The 15,891-nt window shown below is 43.1% G+C and overlaps 1 protein-coding gene across 20 annotated transcripts in view; it reads right to left on the bottom strand.

Annotated features, from left to right (window-relative positions):
* Positions 1 to 15,891, bottom strand: part of ppfia2 (PTPRF interacting protein alpha 2) — a 204,784-nt gene that overhangs the window by 127,778 nt on the left and 61,115 nt on the right. The window contains exon 1 of one of the 20 annotated variants that reach the window (XM_034226073.1): positions 10,623 to 10,977. The exons of the other annotated variants lie outside the window; for them this stretch is intronic. Coding sequence (XP_034081964.1) covers positions 10,623 to 10,712 — 90 coding nt within the window. The 5' untranslated portion in view covers positions 10,713 to 10,977. Of the gene's footprint in view, positions 1 to 10,622; positions 10,978 to 15,891 lie in introns of those variants that run through there. 20 annotated transcript variants of the gene reach the window in all.

Genomic DNA, 15,891 nt, shown 5'->3' with positions numbered 1-15,891 from the left:
GCAATAACATTTCTTATTCAATGACAGTGTTGTCATATCAAGCTATTTGTGTTGCTGTGAGTAGCCCAGCTCCAGAGACCTTTGCCCTGCTGCAGCTACTCACCGAGGTGCATATTAGCAGCGCATGATGAATCACTGTGGGACCGCAGCGCTGAGGAGATGTTAGCATTAGCATACTCTGTTGTCACCATGCCTGGCAGACAGCGTCAAATACACACTGATAACAAGCTGCAGAGACAAGGCCCTCTAAAGGAGCTGAAGCTGTGTACTGTACTGTATTATAGAGCTCCCCAAAGACCCCCACTGTCAGCTGAAGCAATACTCTCATCCTCTGGGTGTGGAGTCAGATTACTGAGAGACCAGAAGTAATATGAGCATCAAGAGCAGGCTTCACTGTATCTCCACATACTGTGAGGAAATAGGACATTTTTGAGGACAAATCGTAGAGCTTTCGTTGATCTGATTTTCCTGAATGTTTCGTGGAAAAAAAGCTTTATTCCTCTCAATGCAACTTCATGTACAAACGCTCAGTCTCTAGCTGAAGGGTCCCTCCGGGCTCCACAACTCTGACACCTTTCATAACCAGAGATATCTCTACCTAACTGGGTGTATGGTTGCTGCCATACTCTGCAACAAATCCCTGTTATTAGCATCATGAATATCAATGTTTTCCTCAAAAATGAATCCCATAGAACTTCCCATCCTTTAAACCTGAATCGTTGTTTCTCCAAGTACCACATTTGAACTTTTGATTGCATTGGGTGTTTGAGATGACTTTAGCTTTGACAATTTGAGCGCTGCACATAATGCTGTGTGTTCTTCTTCTTTTAATATCTGCAATCTCTCAGAATAACAGTTGGACCCTCACAAAGGAGGTGCAGGTGTCAGGTTGCATCTAGGAAAATAAAGGTCCGAAGCGAAGAAGGCGTATTGATTTCCTCAACATGTGTGGGCAGAGAGCCGTAATGGACGCTGTCACGGTTTTGTCACCGCCGAAACATTAGAGCGCTTTCGCCAAGTGTACAGCGTGAGTGAGTGTTTCTGGGTGCGTGCACATGTATCAGAGCATGGGATATCAACCAGTCGATAAGATGGGATTCAAGGAACAACATGTTGGTGCAGAGGAGAAAAATAAAAACATCTGCTTCGGAAGGGACGTGCATTAGGAGGCGAAAGAGTAAACAGCACTGTAGAAAGGAAAAAATAGGACAGCATGTCAGAATGAAAGCGCTAACATGAGTATTCGCTGCAGAATATGCACGTTTTTGAAAGCATTAAGATTGTTGCTTTAATTAGGTGTTGTACTGTCAAATAGACTGTACGATGTCATCTGTTGAGCTCTATAAGTCGGCTAAAGATCACATGACCATTTCGCTATTTTAATTGTTTCTTTAACTTTAACTCTAAACTGTAATCCTAAAATGATTCTCTTTAAAACCTTCGTGTTTCCTCACTTTTTAATCATCTAGTTTTATAAAAGCCTTCCTAAGGATGGAGGTCTCAATCTTCTATAAATACTATGATACTTGCATCGGGTAGCTGTTTTAACTTTGTCTATGAATATTGCATGTGTCCCCTTCGTATAAACCATGGGTCGGCAACAGGCGGCCCGCGGGCCATTGTTGGCCCGCCAGCAATAATATTTGGCCCGTAATTTTGAGAATCAAAAATATATATATATTTTTTATTTTTATTTTTTTTTTACAACATAGTCCCACATCAGGGTTTCCGTTAGCCGCCGATAGATCGGCCGCCGGTCATTATCGGCCACCGGTCATTATCGGCCGCCGGTCATTATCGGCCGATATTCACTCTTAATAGTTTGATCGGTGCTCTCTATAAAGGCCGATCAGGAGAGCTGGATCTGATCGATATGGACATAAACGCGAGTGAAGTGTAACCGGACCCGAGAGAGAGATCAGATCAGCTGCTGAGTCTGATGGAGACACGCAGATCTGCATGATCACCTGAAGCCCCGCCCACTGCTTAGCGAGCTGCATGAGAAACTGACGGGCTGTCAGGAGAGAGAGGGAGGGAGAGGGGAAAAGAGAGCATCCGTTTCTCCCGTGTTATTATTAAAAGTTAATGTAAACTTTTGAATAATGTACTTCATCTACTACAAGTAGTTTGTTTGAATGTAATAATTATGTTGTTTGTGGAATCATTTATTGAAAAATGAATCTGAATTTTTTGATCTGTAACGATTATAAACTGAAGCAATATAAAAATGAGCCCCATTATCTGAGTTTTAAACATCAGCATATCCGGTCCTAGTCCGGTGATTACCTGCTAACGGAAACTCTGCTACACAATTCTTATTATTATTATTGAAACATGACCGGTAAGTTTCAAATTTGTCCGGTAAAATAAATTCTGTCCCGACATATCCGCTTACATTCATAATGTCAGCGGAGGGAGGGGAAGCGGCGCTGTGGAAGAGCAGAGTGGCGAGGGAGAGCTGTCATCTTCCCTTTACAAGCTTCAAACATGTATTTATCGTGTGATTTTGGAAATAAAAATGTCATATTCTGAAAGCCAAGACTTTGTTTATTTAAAATCAAACAAAACACCCGATCCCCGAAAAACTATGTTTTTACGCAAATGTTTTTATTTTGAAATGAGCCGTTGCGACTTTCGACTGATTTCGATAGAGCGGGTCACATATGGCAAATGTGTGGTTGGGGGGAACCAGGTCAATTAAAGTACTTATTTAACTATTAAATACATTGAGTTTGAGTAAAATACTTGGTTACTGATTAATTTAGGTTATAATATATGAAATTGCAAAGCAAAACTGCTGTAATTGATTTATTTTGTCCTTTGGTATTTTTTAAAGGTTTTCAACCTGAAAGAATCCTAATGTGTCCTTGAAAAGTTGAAATAAAGAAAAGGAACAAGGATTCCAGTTGTCCCTCAAGCCTCTCAAATGTGGGCAAACACTCAAATAAATGCCAAAAACCCAGAGAACTTGACAATACTTATCAGAATAAAAGCATGTTAAATAACACTGCTAGTTAATAATTCTACTTTACTCAGTGGAGGCTCGTCCATTGAGGAAAGGGAGGACCATCCTCCCTAACATTTCAGAGAAAAATAAACTTTGAAGAGAACAATAAATACACCTCAATTTAAAAGATAAGTCAGTTAAAATACAGATAATAGCCCTGGCTTTGGGACTGAAAGAGAGGACGAGCCTCCCTTTGGGCGGGTCTAGCCAGAGGCTCTGGATTGGGCGCCTATATCATCAGTGAACCAATCAGCAGATCTGACTGCGCATCAGAGTGTTGATGGGGAGGCTTATCAGCGATATCAGAGTTTTTTCTGAACCGGGGAACAGGGGCGCTGCGCCCTCTTACCAAAATCAATTCCTTGAATTAGGCTTTGATTATGTTCTGGCCCGCCATCTTGCGGCTCAGCAAAAAATTGGCCCACGGCCAAACTTACTTGCCTACCCCTGGTATAAACCATTAATAAATAAACCCTTGTTTTGGCAGAGCTCCACCAGTTAACCTGCTGTCATGGCACTGTTGTTGGGTTAAATTGCTTTATTTTTAGCGTGTTCTAGTGACTTCCTGTTGATGGAAGTCATTATTTATGGCAGTTTTCTTTACAGCTAGCGCTATGGATATCAATTAAAAGCTTTGCAAATGTTTTTGGAAGAAGGAAATGCATTAAACAGATTTGTTGGGACTCCAAAATACAAAACAAGCTTGTGGGTGACTAACAGAGCTGTCACACAAATTTAATTTACAGTATTTTCAAAATGATTATTAGGAATTGTGTAACTTTAAAGCAAAACAATTCCCTGATGTTCCTTTATCTTCCAACTCACTTTTCAACTCTTCTTCTGACTATCTTTCATGTTCTTGTCTTGTTGGCTTTTCTCTTGAGGTTATTTTCAACCTCAAACTCATGCAGTTTTTCAGCTGATGAAATCCAAGATACCATTATTCTCAATTTTTCATTCGCAAGATTTCAAAGGGGGTTGTGTAAGACACTCATCGCGGCTCACCAAAGAAAAGCAGGGGACGATACATGTTAGTTACTGAGGCAGTCTATGTCTCACGGTATTGCTTGCAACCTTCTGGGAAATTCCTCTTTATAGTCAAGTTGTTTTCACCAAAGCTGTACAAGAATCCTTTGACATGTTCCCCCTTGGAAGTAGGTCTCAAAGAGGAGATTTTGTCATTGGTTTGTCTTTTGAGGACACTCCTATACTACAGTGTAGGAAATATAAAACAGGAAATGGGAATCCTCTCAGCTGGACAGTGCAGGAAAGACTTGGGGTTTCACCGCTGTGGTCGATTGACCTCTCAATCCCACTTCTACAATTCCTGACAGAGGACAAAGAAGAGCCTCATGTCTTGACCTTAGATATTCCCATTTTCTTCCACTCCTTATGTCTCTACTCTAAACCTACTTCAACGCTCTATTGTTAGATGGACGACATCTTATGGCTACACAAAGCTACATTTACAAACCTTAATACTATGGAAACATTAGAGGTTTTATGTGAACGACAAATTCAGGAATTGGTTTTATTTTTGTGATCCGCAACAATATTGTCAACATCAAAAGCCAGTGCACAAAACAGTCCTAACATTAAAGATTGAAATCACATCCCACAGAAACAAAATGCTGTTTTGGCACCACAGAAGAACAGCCATTGTTTAATATCGAAAAGCTGGCCGTTCTCCAGTTGGCCCCAACATACCTCATACTATATATTTAGCTTTGTCAACACTACCTCTGGTGATAGTTATTGGTTTACTCATACATAAAATAACAGAGACAAAGCCGATCCCAGGACGCACTTGGAGAGTCCATCGGGGAAAGTAATCAAACCCAGAGCGAGCGGAGGGCGGCGACGCAGGGTTTCAATCATCCACCGAGCGAACTAACGCTGCATTACAAACACGGGGCATCAAGTGTGTCTCAGCAGTTCTACACACTCATGCTGATTCAGGGATATGACCTGTCAATCATTATTTTCAGTGTAGTTACTCAAGTACATAAGCCGGGGAAGTAAAAAACCTTGGATCGACACACAGAAAAAACTGTTTAACGGTTAGTTGAAAGCAATAATATTACGTTTAAATAATAAATATTTGGTTCAATTTAATATTATTGCTTTCAACTCACCTTATACAATTAAGTGTAAGTTGTTGATATAACACATATAATTAAAGTCAACGTTTCAGTTATTGCAGTGCACACTCCTTCTCCTTCACTGCACTCTATATAAATCTGATCCTGATCAATAACAAAGTTGTATATGTTCCTTATGAGGTCCTGTTTTGTTTATAGGACACAATCAAATTCATTATGCAGATCAGTTTAGATATTATACTCAACATAGGTGTAACAAACTCCTAGAAAACTGCACTACAACTCCTTCTAAACCAAGACTGAAGACTTTTCTGTTTGCCCCTGCCTTTTATTCAGAGGTGGGAGAAGTGTATACTTAAGTAGAAGTACCAGAGTTTAGGAGTACTCTGTTAAAAGTAAAAGTCCTGCATTCAAAATGTTACTCAAGTAAAAGTACCCAAGTATTAGCATCAAAATATTCTTAAAGTAGCAGTAAAAGTAGTCATTGTGCAGATTGGTCCATTTCAAAATAATATATATGATATGTTTTATAATGATTGATCATTAAAGTGTTCTCAAAGCTGGTAAAGGTGCAGCTAGTTTGAATGACTTTGTATACTGCAGGGTAGCTCGTGAATTTACTCCAGGTGGAACTAAAGTCTGATTTAACACTTGATTATATTTCACATCATTCATCCAGAGTAACTAAAGGTATTAAATACATGTAGTGGAGTAGAAGTACACCATCTACCTCTGAATTGTAGTGGAATCTACAGTGGTATCTGAAATGGTACTTAAGTACAGTACTTGAGTACATTTACTTCCCACCTATGCTTTTATTAAATCAAATAACTATTAATGTCTTACACTGCACTGTTACTTTTGTTCTTGTATTTTACATCTGTGTTATTCGATTTTATCTTGTTTAATTTGTGTTCTTTTGGCTTTTTAATTACTGTTTAAAAATGTATGTTAAGTGTGTTTCGGTTGTATTTTATCTTAATGCTTTAAATGTTTGTTTTTGTAAAGTACTTGTTGAAATGTGCTATATAAAGGATATTGCCTTGCTTTCAGTCTAAGGGTGTTGTGGTTAACTTTTTCACAGCCAACATTGTGTGTACAGTTCGAAGCTGTTATATAAAGCTTTAATACCAATACTGTACTGGAGAACACATAACATTAAAAATGTAAATTTGTTGTCAGGGAAAAAGTGGAACAACTTCTGAAAGAGCACTGGAACACTCCTACTTGAAGCTTTTTTTAATGTTTGAGCACGAAAACAGATCCAAAAGTCATACATAATGGCTGAGTCACAAAATGAAGAGCTTCGAGGTGAAACCGCCCACATCTCATTCTTACACGTTGGCTCTGCAGTCTTATAAGAATACCCTGATGGGGGGTTTTTTGGAAGCACAAACAGCTTCGTCACCACACATTAGAAAAGGGATTGTGAAAATACATCTAGCGGCTTGACATGTGTTCATTTGTGTGACCAAGATACATTCACCAAATGTGTGGAGTTATATTGGTGGAATAAAATGGTCTTAAAATGACAATGATATACGTTGCTGCAATTATTCCTGGGTCACGATGTTGTCCAACATAATAAGTTATTGTGACAAGCCTACCACTGATAAAGATTTAAAAAGTGAGGCTCAGAAACAAGATGGCAGCTTACGAAGCCTCCGGGGATCTGGAGGATTCTGCTGCAGTCACACACACACACTGGGATTACACGTCCTTATAAAAGCTCATGTTTCCTAAAATAACACCACGAAAATGGACCCATTGTTATGAACTTGGTTACACAAGGATAAGGACTCAAATGCACGACCCGGGAGCCAAAGGTAAAGTACAATTAAGATACTTTATTTGCACAAAAAAGGTAACAAAAGAAGATCACTCTTAAGAGATGACAAAAAAGGTTTGAGCAAGGCAAAACAGAAAATCACTCACAATGTGAGGAACTAAACTTATAATAAGTTTCAGGAGCCAACATAGGCTTTGAATCAAAACGAGCTGAAGAGCATAGCTCTGTCATGAGGACAAGACGAACTGACACTGAACGCTGGGAGACTGGGGAATTTAAACACTCAACAACAAGACACAGGTGAACACAATCAGGGGCGGGGCTGATACTGATGAGGGCGGGAGAACACATGAGGAAAGGGAGTCAAGGGACCTGAAATGAGACGTGACAAAAACAAAACAGGAAGTGAAAAACAATACAAAATAAACATGAAACATGATTGACTAGCACTTTTGACGGTGCACAACAGTACCCCCCCCCCCTCTAGGGCCGACTCCTGACGGCCCAGGCCGATCATAAAAATCCTGAATCAGGGTTTTATCCACAATAAACCTCGCAGGAACCCAGCATCTTGCCTCGAGACCATAACCCACCCAATCCATCAGGAATTGCTTTCCTCGACCCCTATTGCGGACCTCCAGCAACTTGCGGACCTTGTACGTTAGGCCACCTTCGAAGAACTGGGGTGGTGGAGGGGGCTTGGAGGCGGGAATAAGCGTGCTCATGAACTGGCTTTATCTTGCTGACGTGGAATGTAGGATGTACCCCCATGGGTCTGGGAAGTCTTAGGCGCACAGACACCGGATTGATGACTCTTGACACCGGAAAAGGCCCCACAAACCTTGGAGTCAACTTCTTGGAAGCCACCTGAAGTGGTAGGTCCTTGGTGGAAAGCCACACCTTTTGACCCGGTTTGTAGATGGGAGCGGCCCTGCGGTGGACGTCTGCTACAGCCTTCATCCGAGTCGAACTTCGAAGCAGAGATTGGCGAGCTCCAGCCCAAACTCGGCGACAGCGTCTAATCAAGGTGTGAGCTGATGGTACCGTAACTTCCCCTTCGTCGGTTGAGAACAGCGGCGGTTGATAACCATTGGCACAATGGAAAGGCGAGAGACCTGTGGCCGCCGTGGGAAGAGTATTGTGGGCAAACTCCACCCAAGTGAGGTGGTCGCTCCAGTTGGTCTGGTTCTGGAAAACGAGACAGCGTAGTGTAGTCTCCAGTTCCTGATTCAGGCGCTCCGACTGTCCATTTGATTGAGGGTGGTAACCTGAAGACAAGCTGACAGTAGCGCCTATGAGTCTGCAAAACTCCTTCCAGAAGGCTGAAATGAATTGTCAGAAACAATGTCATTTGGGAATCCGTGGATCCTGAATATCTGGTTCATCATGACCTCTGCGGTACTCTTGGCAGAGGGGATCTTGGTTAGCGGAATGAAATGAACCATCTTGGAGAAACCGGTCCACCACTGTCAGAACCGTAGTTTTGCCTCTGGACAAGGGGAGACCTGTCACAAAGTCCATAGATATATGTGACCAGGGACGTTGAGGAATCGGCAGTGGTTGGAGCAAACCCATCTTGACCTGGGACGAGGTTTTATTGCAGGCACACACCGGACAAGCCGCTACGTACTCCTGCACATCCTTCTTCATGGCTGGCCACCAGAAACGCTGCTTAATCCTGTACATAGTCCTTTTAACTCCAGGGTGGCATGAGATCACCGACGTGTGGGCCCAGTGGATGACCTTGGAGTGGAGAGACACAGGAACAAAGAGCAGGTGGTTTGGACACTTGCTAGGTACTGGGTTTAATGTGTTAGCCTGTTTAACGTCCAACTCTAGTTGCCAGGAAAAAGCTACGACCATACGGTTTAATGGAAGGATGGTCTTGGGCTCTACAGAAAAGGGTTCTGGTTCGAAAAGGCGAGACAAGGCATCAGGCTTCTGATTCTGAGATCCGGGGGCGGAAAGAGAGAGTGAAGTTGAACCTACTGAAAAATAGAGTCCACCTGGCCTGCCGAGAGTTGAGGCGTTTAGCCTTTCTGATATACTCCAGGTTCTTATGGTCTGTCCAAACTAAGAACGGCTGTTCTGCCCCCTCCAACCAGTGTCTCCATTCCTCAAGAGTAGCTTTTACAGCTAACAGTTCCTTATTTCCCACATCGTAGTTCTTCTCTGCCGTCGTCAGCTTCCGCGACAGGAAGGCACATGGGTGTATCCTGTTGTCTTTCAAGGATTTTTGGGACAAAATGCCTCCAATTCCCTCATTGGAAGCATCGACCTCGACCACAAACTGTCGCTGGGGATCCGGAATGGTGAGAATCGGAGCTGTGGTGAACCTCTCCCTGAGGAGCTGGAAAGCGCAGTCAGCCTGGGGAGTCCACTTGAAGGGAACTTTGGAAGAAGTCAGAACATGCAGAGGAGCAGCTACAGAACTGAAGTTTCTTATAAACTTTCTGTAGAAGTTTGCAAACCCTAAGAACTGCTGAACCTTCTTCCTGGAGTCTGGTGTTGGCCACTTGGAAACTGCACTGACTTTAGCAGGTTCCATCTGCATCTGGTTTGGTGAGATTATATATCCTAGAAAGGCCACCTTTTCTACGTGAAACTCACACTTCTCTGCCTTGACATATAATTGATTTTCGAGTAGTTTCTGCAGAACCTGACGGACATGGTGAACATGGGACTTAGAGTCTGGTGAGAAAATCAAAATGTCATCAAGGTACACAAACACAGAAACATTCAAAATCCCCGCAACACCTCATTCACAAAAACCCTGAAACACAGCCGGTGCATTACACAGTCCAAAAGGCATCACAAGGTATTCATAGTGACCGCTCTGAGTGTTAAACCCTGTTTTCCACTCATCCCCTTCCCTTATTCTAACCAAGTGATATGCATTTCTTAAGTCCAGCTTGGTAAAAATCTTGGCAGTCTGAAGTAGCTCGAAAGCAGAGGACATGAGTGGCAGAGGATAGCGGTTTTTCACCGTAATGTCATTAAGAGGGCTGTAGTCTATGCAAGGTCTCAGAGAACCGTCCTTTTTTCCTACGAAGAAAACCCTGCTCCAGCTGGGGAAGATGAAGGACGGATAATCCCTGATTTAAGAGGAAATGTAGTCGTCCATTGCCGCTCTCTCTGGCCTTGAGATCTAATACAGTTTTCCCTTGGGAATGGGAGCCCCCGGTAAGAGATTAATGGGGCAATCAAAAGGTCGGTGAGGAGGTAACGACATAGCTTTTGATTTGTTAAAGGCTTCCTTTAGATCATGATAACATGACGGTACTTTATGCAGGTCAGGATAGTCTGGGTGATCTATGACGATCCTACTAGGGTCTGTTGGTGCTTTAACAGAGCGTTAATGTTTACACCTGTTAATGCAATCCTCTCCCCACTCCTTAACCTTTCCTGAGCGCCAGTCAATGTGTGGGTTGTGGATTTTTAACCACGGAAAACACAAAATAATCAGATGCTGAGCCGATTCAAAAATGTGAAACTGCATAACTTCAGTGTGGTCATTATTTATAGTGATCTGGATAGGTTCTGTGCAGTGGGTGACTGTAAACAACAAACGTCCGACTAAAGCACTGGCGTTAATGGGGGAAGATAGAGGAACAGTCTTTATACCAAGCTGTTTGACTATGCCCCAATCCATAAGACTTTCGTCCGCTCCTGAGTCTATTAGCACTCCTTGGGTAATGACCTGATCATTAATAAAAATGTTTACCTTGGTAACTGGACGAGGAGGAAAGTCTGTGGGAAACTTGCTCACCAGCGCCCTCCTCTTGGCTGGTAAGCTTGCTCTTTTCCCGGACATGACGCGAGTTGGTGACCCGGCTGGCCACAGTAGAAACAACACCCTTCTCGTAGCCGGCGCTGTCTCTCCTCCATGGAAAGCCTGGTCCTTCCCAACTGCATGGGTTTATCTGCATCAGGCGGAGGTGCTGTCCTCCAACGGACCGAATCCGCTGGCTGGAAAACCTCCTCTGGTGGAAAGGCTCGTGGAGAAAAGCCCTGGAAACTGGGATGTCCGTCACGGCTGCGTCGACGTTCTCTCTCTTTCCTGAAGACGGTTGTCGATCCGGATGGAAATGGCGATGAGAGACTCCAGGTCCTAGGGTACCTCCAGGGGAGCCAGCTGGTCCTTGATTGGATCTGATAATCCAGTCAGAAAAGCGTCGCGAAGAGCCGGAATATTCCACCCGCTGTCCGCTGCTGCCGTGCGAAACTCGATAGCATAATCCACCACCTGGCCAGGGGCGGACTGGCCATCTGTAGAATCTGGAGAACCACAGAACGGCCGGCCGTCAAGGTCCGTTGACGGCCGGCCGGCCCTTTAAAAAAAAAAAAATAGTTTAACGTCATCATTTAAATTGCACTGACGGCCGACAGAGGGCGCTAATGTAGTTGTGTGGTTCTTATCTGTCAAATAATCACACACGAAGAAGAAAAAAGACCGGCCACACGAAGAGAAGGGATTAGACGCCGCGGCAGACAGGGAGAATGAAAAAACATGGATACAAATAAAAAAAAACAAAAAGAAAAAGGTGGGGCCGAGAAGGCAAGAGAGAAAAAGGTGAAGTCACTCGCAGGTGAAGCATATAAATGTCGCAAATTGACAGACCTTTTTGGCAGCAGTGCTGCTACAAGCACTATTAGCAGCAGCTTAGAACAAGTGCAAGATGATGAAGAGAATGATGAGGGCGTGAGTTCAGATATACAGCCAGCCTCCTGCGTTCATGATGAGGGACAGAGAGTTGAGCTGGTGGAAGAACCAGCTCAACTGGCACATACACGTGCAGGGCAAGAGCAAGAGGTGGGTGAGAATTATCCCTTGAACTCAGTGGCGTTTTCTCCTGGAGGCCAAGGGATGCCAGGCTTCCCCTGTTTTTTTGGATTGTAGTTATAATTTTAATAAATAAATAAAAACACTTTGTTTAGTTTCGGTAATTATTCTGCCGGCCCGTCTCTCCCCCATTCTCTTTGAGTATTTTACAAAGAGTGAAACAGCGCCCCTCTAGATGTTATGATGAAACAGTATTGCACTCTGTTGCGAGAGGAGGCTAGCCAAAATTGGCTTCCCTTGTTGAAAAGAAATGGAGGGATTGACCAATCAGATGAGGCTCACTCATGCCTCACAATCCAATCAAATCGCATCAACTTCAGTTCGTACTGTAACTGTCATCACCACCCTTAAAAAGTAGTAAGCAACTGAAGCAATTATGGAGGGTGGAGAATTTCATCAAAAAATAATTGTACTAAACTTCCGCTACAGCAGCAACTAAAAATGTAATCTGATGACAGGCCAATGCCCAAACTGGAGCTGTGCACAGAGAGGAAAAAAAGGAGCGAATCGGACGTAAAACTTTAAATAATAAACAGCGAATTTCTAACATTTGATATTTCATGTGGCCGGACTGGGTCAGTTTCCAGGGCTGAATTTTAGTCCCAGTCCGCCCCTGCACCTGGCGCTTATGCTGCCGCATCTGGAGTAGTCTTCGGATGGCTTCTGTTGCAGGTGATGAATGGTCAAAAATACGACTCATAGTGTCTGTGAAGTCGGGTAATGAGTAACATAGTTCCGTGTCTCTGGACCATTCTGCAGTAGCCCAGGCTGTAGCTCTTCCCGTTAAATGGGACACAATGAACGCCACTTTACCATGGTCTGATGAAAAAGCGCCTGGGTTGTGTTGGAAATGCAGGTCGCACTGCACCAGGAAAGCTCTGCAATTGATGGAATCACCGGAAAACCTCTCCGGGAGAGCCAGCCGTAGTGAGGAAGACACAGCCTGGCTTGGATTGACAGCGTCAACAGGATACGCGACATGCAGGCGGTCAGCTGTGACTGACGTCATCGGCGGAGTAGTCTGAAGGTGAGTGATGAACTGTTGCATCTGATTCGTCAGCTGTTGTATCTGTGCAGAGACGGAAACTTGAAGTTCGGCCTGGTTTCCTACCAGTGTCTGCACTCCTTGGCTGATTAATCCCAGTTGTTCCTCATGATAAAAAATCCTCACGCCTTGGGCTGACAGGGCGGCGTGAAGAGTTTTTGGGTCGGCTGAGTCCATTGTGGTCAGTTCGTTCTGTTATGAACTTGGTTACACAAGGATAAGGACTCAAATGCACGACCCGGGAGCCAAAGGTAAAGTACAATTAAGATACTTTATTTGCACAAAAAAGGTAACAAAAGAAGATCACTCTTAAGAGATGACAAAAAAGGTTTGAGCAAGGCAAAACAGAAAATCACTCACAACGTGAGGAACTAAACTTATAATAGGTTTCAGGAGCCACATAGGCTTTGAAATCAAAACGAGCTGAAGAGCATAGCTCTGTCATGAGGACAAGACGAACTGACACTGAACGCTGGGAGATTGGGGAATTTAAAAACACTCAACAACAAGACACAGGTGAACACAATCAGGGGCGGGGCTGATACTGATGAGGGTGGGAGAACACATGAGGAAAGGGAGTCAAGGGACCTGAAATGAGACGTGACAAAAACAAAACAGGAAGTGAAAAACAATACAAAATAAACATGAAACATGATTGACTAGCACTTTTGACGGTGCACAACACCCATCCTTCACATTTACAAAGAGCTACCCTTCTTGACAACAATGCTATCAATATCCAAAATGGCCTCCCTGTGGCAGCAGTCAGGGGAGATGTGGGTTGGCTGACAGGTTAACAGGACTCATTTTGAAGGTTTAATGAGAGCTTACACATGCACAAACACAGGCATTCACACTACTGTCAGTCCGCAGAGCCCAGAGTGGGTGGTTGATGCCTCCTAAATGGAGTCCAGAGCAACATTTCACACTAAACAATGTGTATAAACTGGTGGATCTATGGGGCTCAAGTGGCCTTTTCATGGTCAATGTTGATCTTAAAATCCAGCCGAGATCAAGTCCCAGGTTCTTGATTTCATAAAAGGACCATTTGTGTATTAAAAAAAGTAAGACAGTATCGGTAATGTAATATTTTTGCTTTGTTTGTTTGTCAGTAGGCTTACAGAAAAACAACTGGACAATGTTCATGAAACTTGGTGTAAAGGCGTAGCATTAGCCAAGGAAGAACCCATTTAGAGCAGATCCAAATCAAGGGGTGATCTACAAATGATGTGTTAACATTACGAGAAAGGAAATTTGACATTGGTGGAGGTATTCAAGAAGGTACATAAGAATACATTTTAGTTTGGACTGGGAACATGTGTCCGAGTTCTGAAAATACCTAAAATACTAAAAGGCAATTAGATTAGTTGACATCTTGTGTTGATCTCAGGCATATCAGCCAACATTAGCCCCATTTAACACCCTTATACCATTTATGACCACTTTATTGCAGTGAATTCTAATTAGTCTAACTAATAATATTGCAATCCAGTTGAGAAAATAGACAAGTTTAAATAACAGTTGGAGTTTTCTCCTGTAGCTGAAGGAAGAAACCTAAGAGGAGACATCTTGCACCATATAAATGAAGTGAATATTGACACAATCAATCTTCCAAGAATACGAGCACATCTCTTTTAATCTGCTATATGTGTGTGTGCATGTGTGTGATTATCCTTCCACCCTCTCCCCTGATTGTTTTTACTTTATTTGCAAGTTCAGGCTCATCAGTCTTCTCCTGCAGCACAAGTAAGGGGGGGGGGGGGGGGGGGGGCAATCTCATAAAATTCTCATTAACCGCCCCAGCCTCGTGAAGAATACCGCTGCTGCTCACAGATAACAACAAGGCTTGGCTTTTGGGACCCAAAAATACCATTTTGGCAGCAGTTTTTGCTTTTTGACTCTGAAACTCATTAAGTAATCCAATAGAGGGGCACAGGAAATAAGGTTAAAGTCCTCATGATGATGAAAAAGAGGATGAAGCCGAGCACATTTAGGGTACTGGGCACAAAAAAAAGAAGAATATTGCCAAAGATTAACCATAAATCCACATCATTTACCAACATATTATACCTAATCCTGCTCAATTAAGACCGGGAAATGTCTTTTATAGTTCATTCTTCCAGGAAATGGAAATAAAAAGTGTTGCTTCAACTTTAGAAAGTTTGTGTGCGACAAAATCCCTTCAAAAGCTGAAAACCGGGCCCGTTTCCTAAAAGGATGTTGGCGGTGATGGATGGTAATAAAATCTGTCCCAACTGTTTTACTGAGAGAACACACACTGTCCACAAACACACCATCCATCCTCTGAGATGTGGACACAGAGCACTACGTCTTGTGGCCTGTCGCGGGCAAACAGTGAGGCCTGCACTTGATCACACGCCTTAATTGGCACCCTGACAGAGCAAACACACTCATATGGAGGCGCAGAATAATGGAGCTTCCGGACACAAGTGAGAACACCTGTCGAAAATCGAATATCTTCAATCTAGGGTCAAAATCCTCGCTGCCAATGTTAAGACCCTGCCTTCATGAGATTTCACTTCTGCAGACTGTTAATACGGGGTTCCCCAGTGAAAACGCAAGGAGCAGAAAACCATCTGTTTCCATCTTTATTGAAGCACGCTGCTGCTGTAGCCTGATAAAGACCATTATGAAGTCTGAAGGAGTCTGCCGACACAAATTGCTTGTGATGTATTGCTTTGATTCACCCTTTTTCGCTGGAGAACCAATTCTTATTCAACCAGTGGAGGTATCGGAATAAATGGTCTGAGAAATGATCACTGCCTCCACATCGATGTGCTGAAATCAATGTAATTGGAGGAGATGTAAGAGCAGAGGTCTGTGTGCAGTGGTGGATGTGGAGAAATTATCAGGGGGTTAATCATGAGGTATTATTTGCATAAGTGAGCAAATTGGAGGTTAATGAAACTCTTCTGGTAACATAGCACCATCTGCTGGGACAATATGTGTTTCACAAGCTAGAGTGGAGATTTCTCGATTAGGAAGGGGAAAAAAATATGAGGAAGAGATGGTAAATGAATTGGGGACATTTCTGTACATCAAATCAAATCAAGGTTTATTTATAAAGCACATTTAAAAGCGATT

This window comes from Gymnodraco acuticeps, unplaced genomic scaffold (genome assembly GCF_902827175.1).
Source record: "Gymnodraco acuticeps unplaced genomic scaffold, fGymAcu1.1, whole genome shotgun sequence".
NCBI lineage: Eukaryota > Metazoa > Chordata > Actinopteri > Perciformes > Bathydraconidae > Gymnodraco > Gymnodraco acuticeps.
This window is presented reverse-complemented; position numbering and strand designations above follow the sequence as displayed.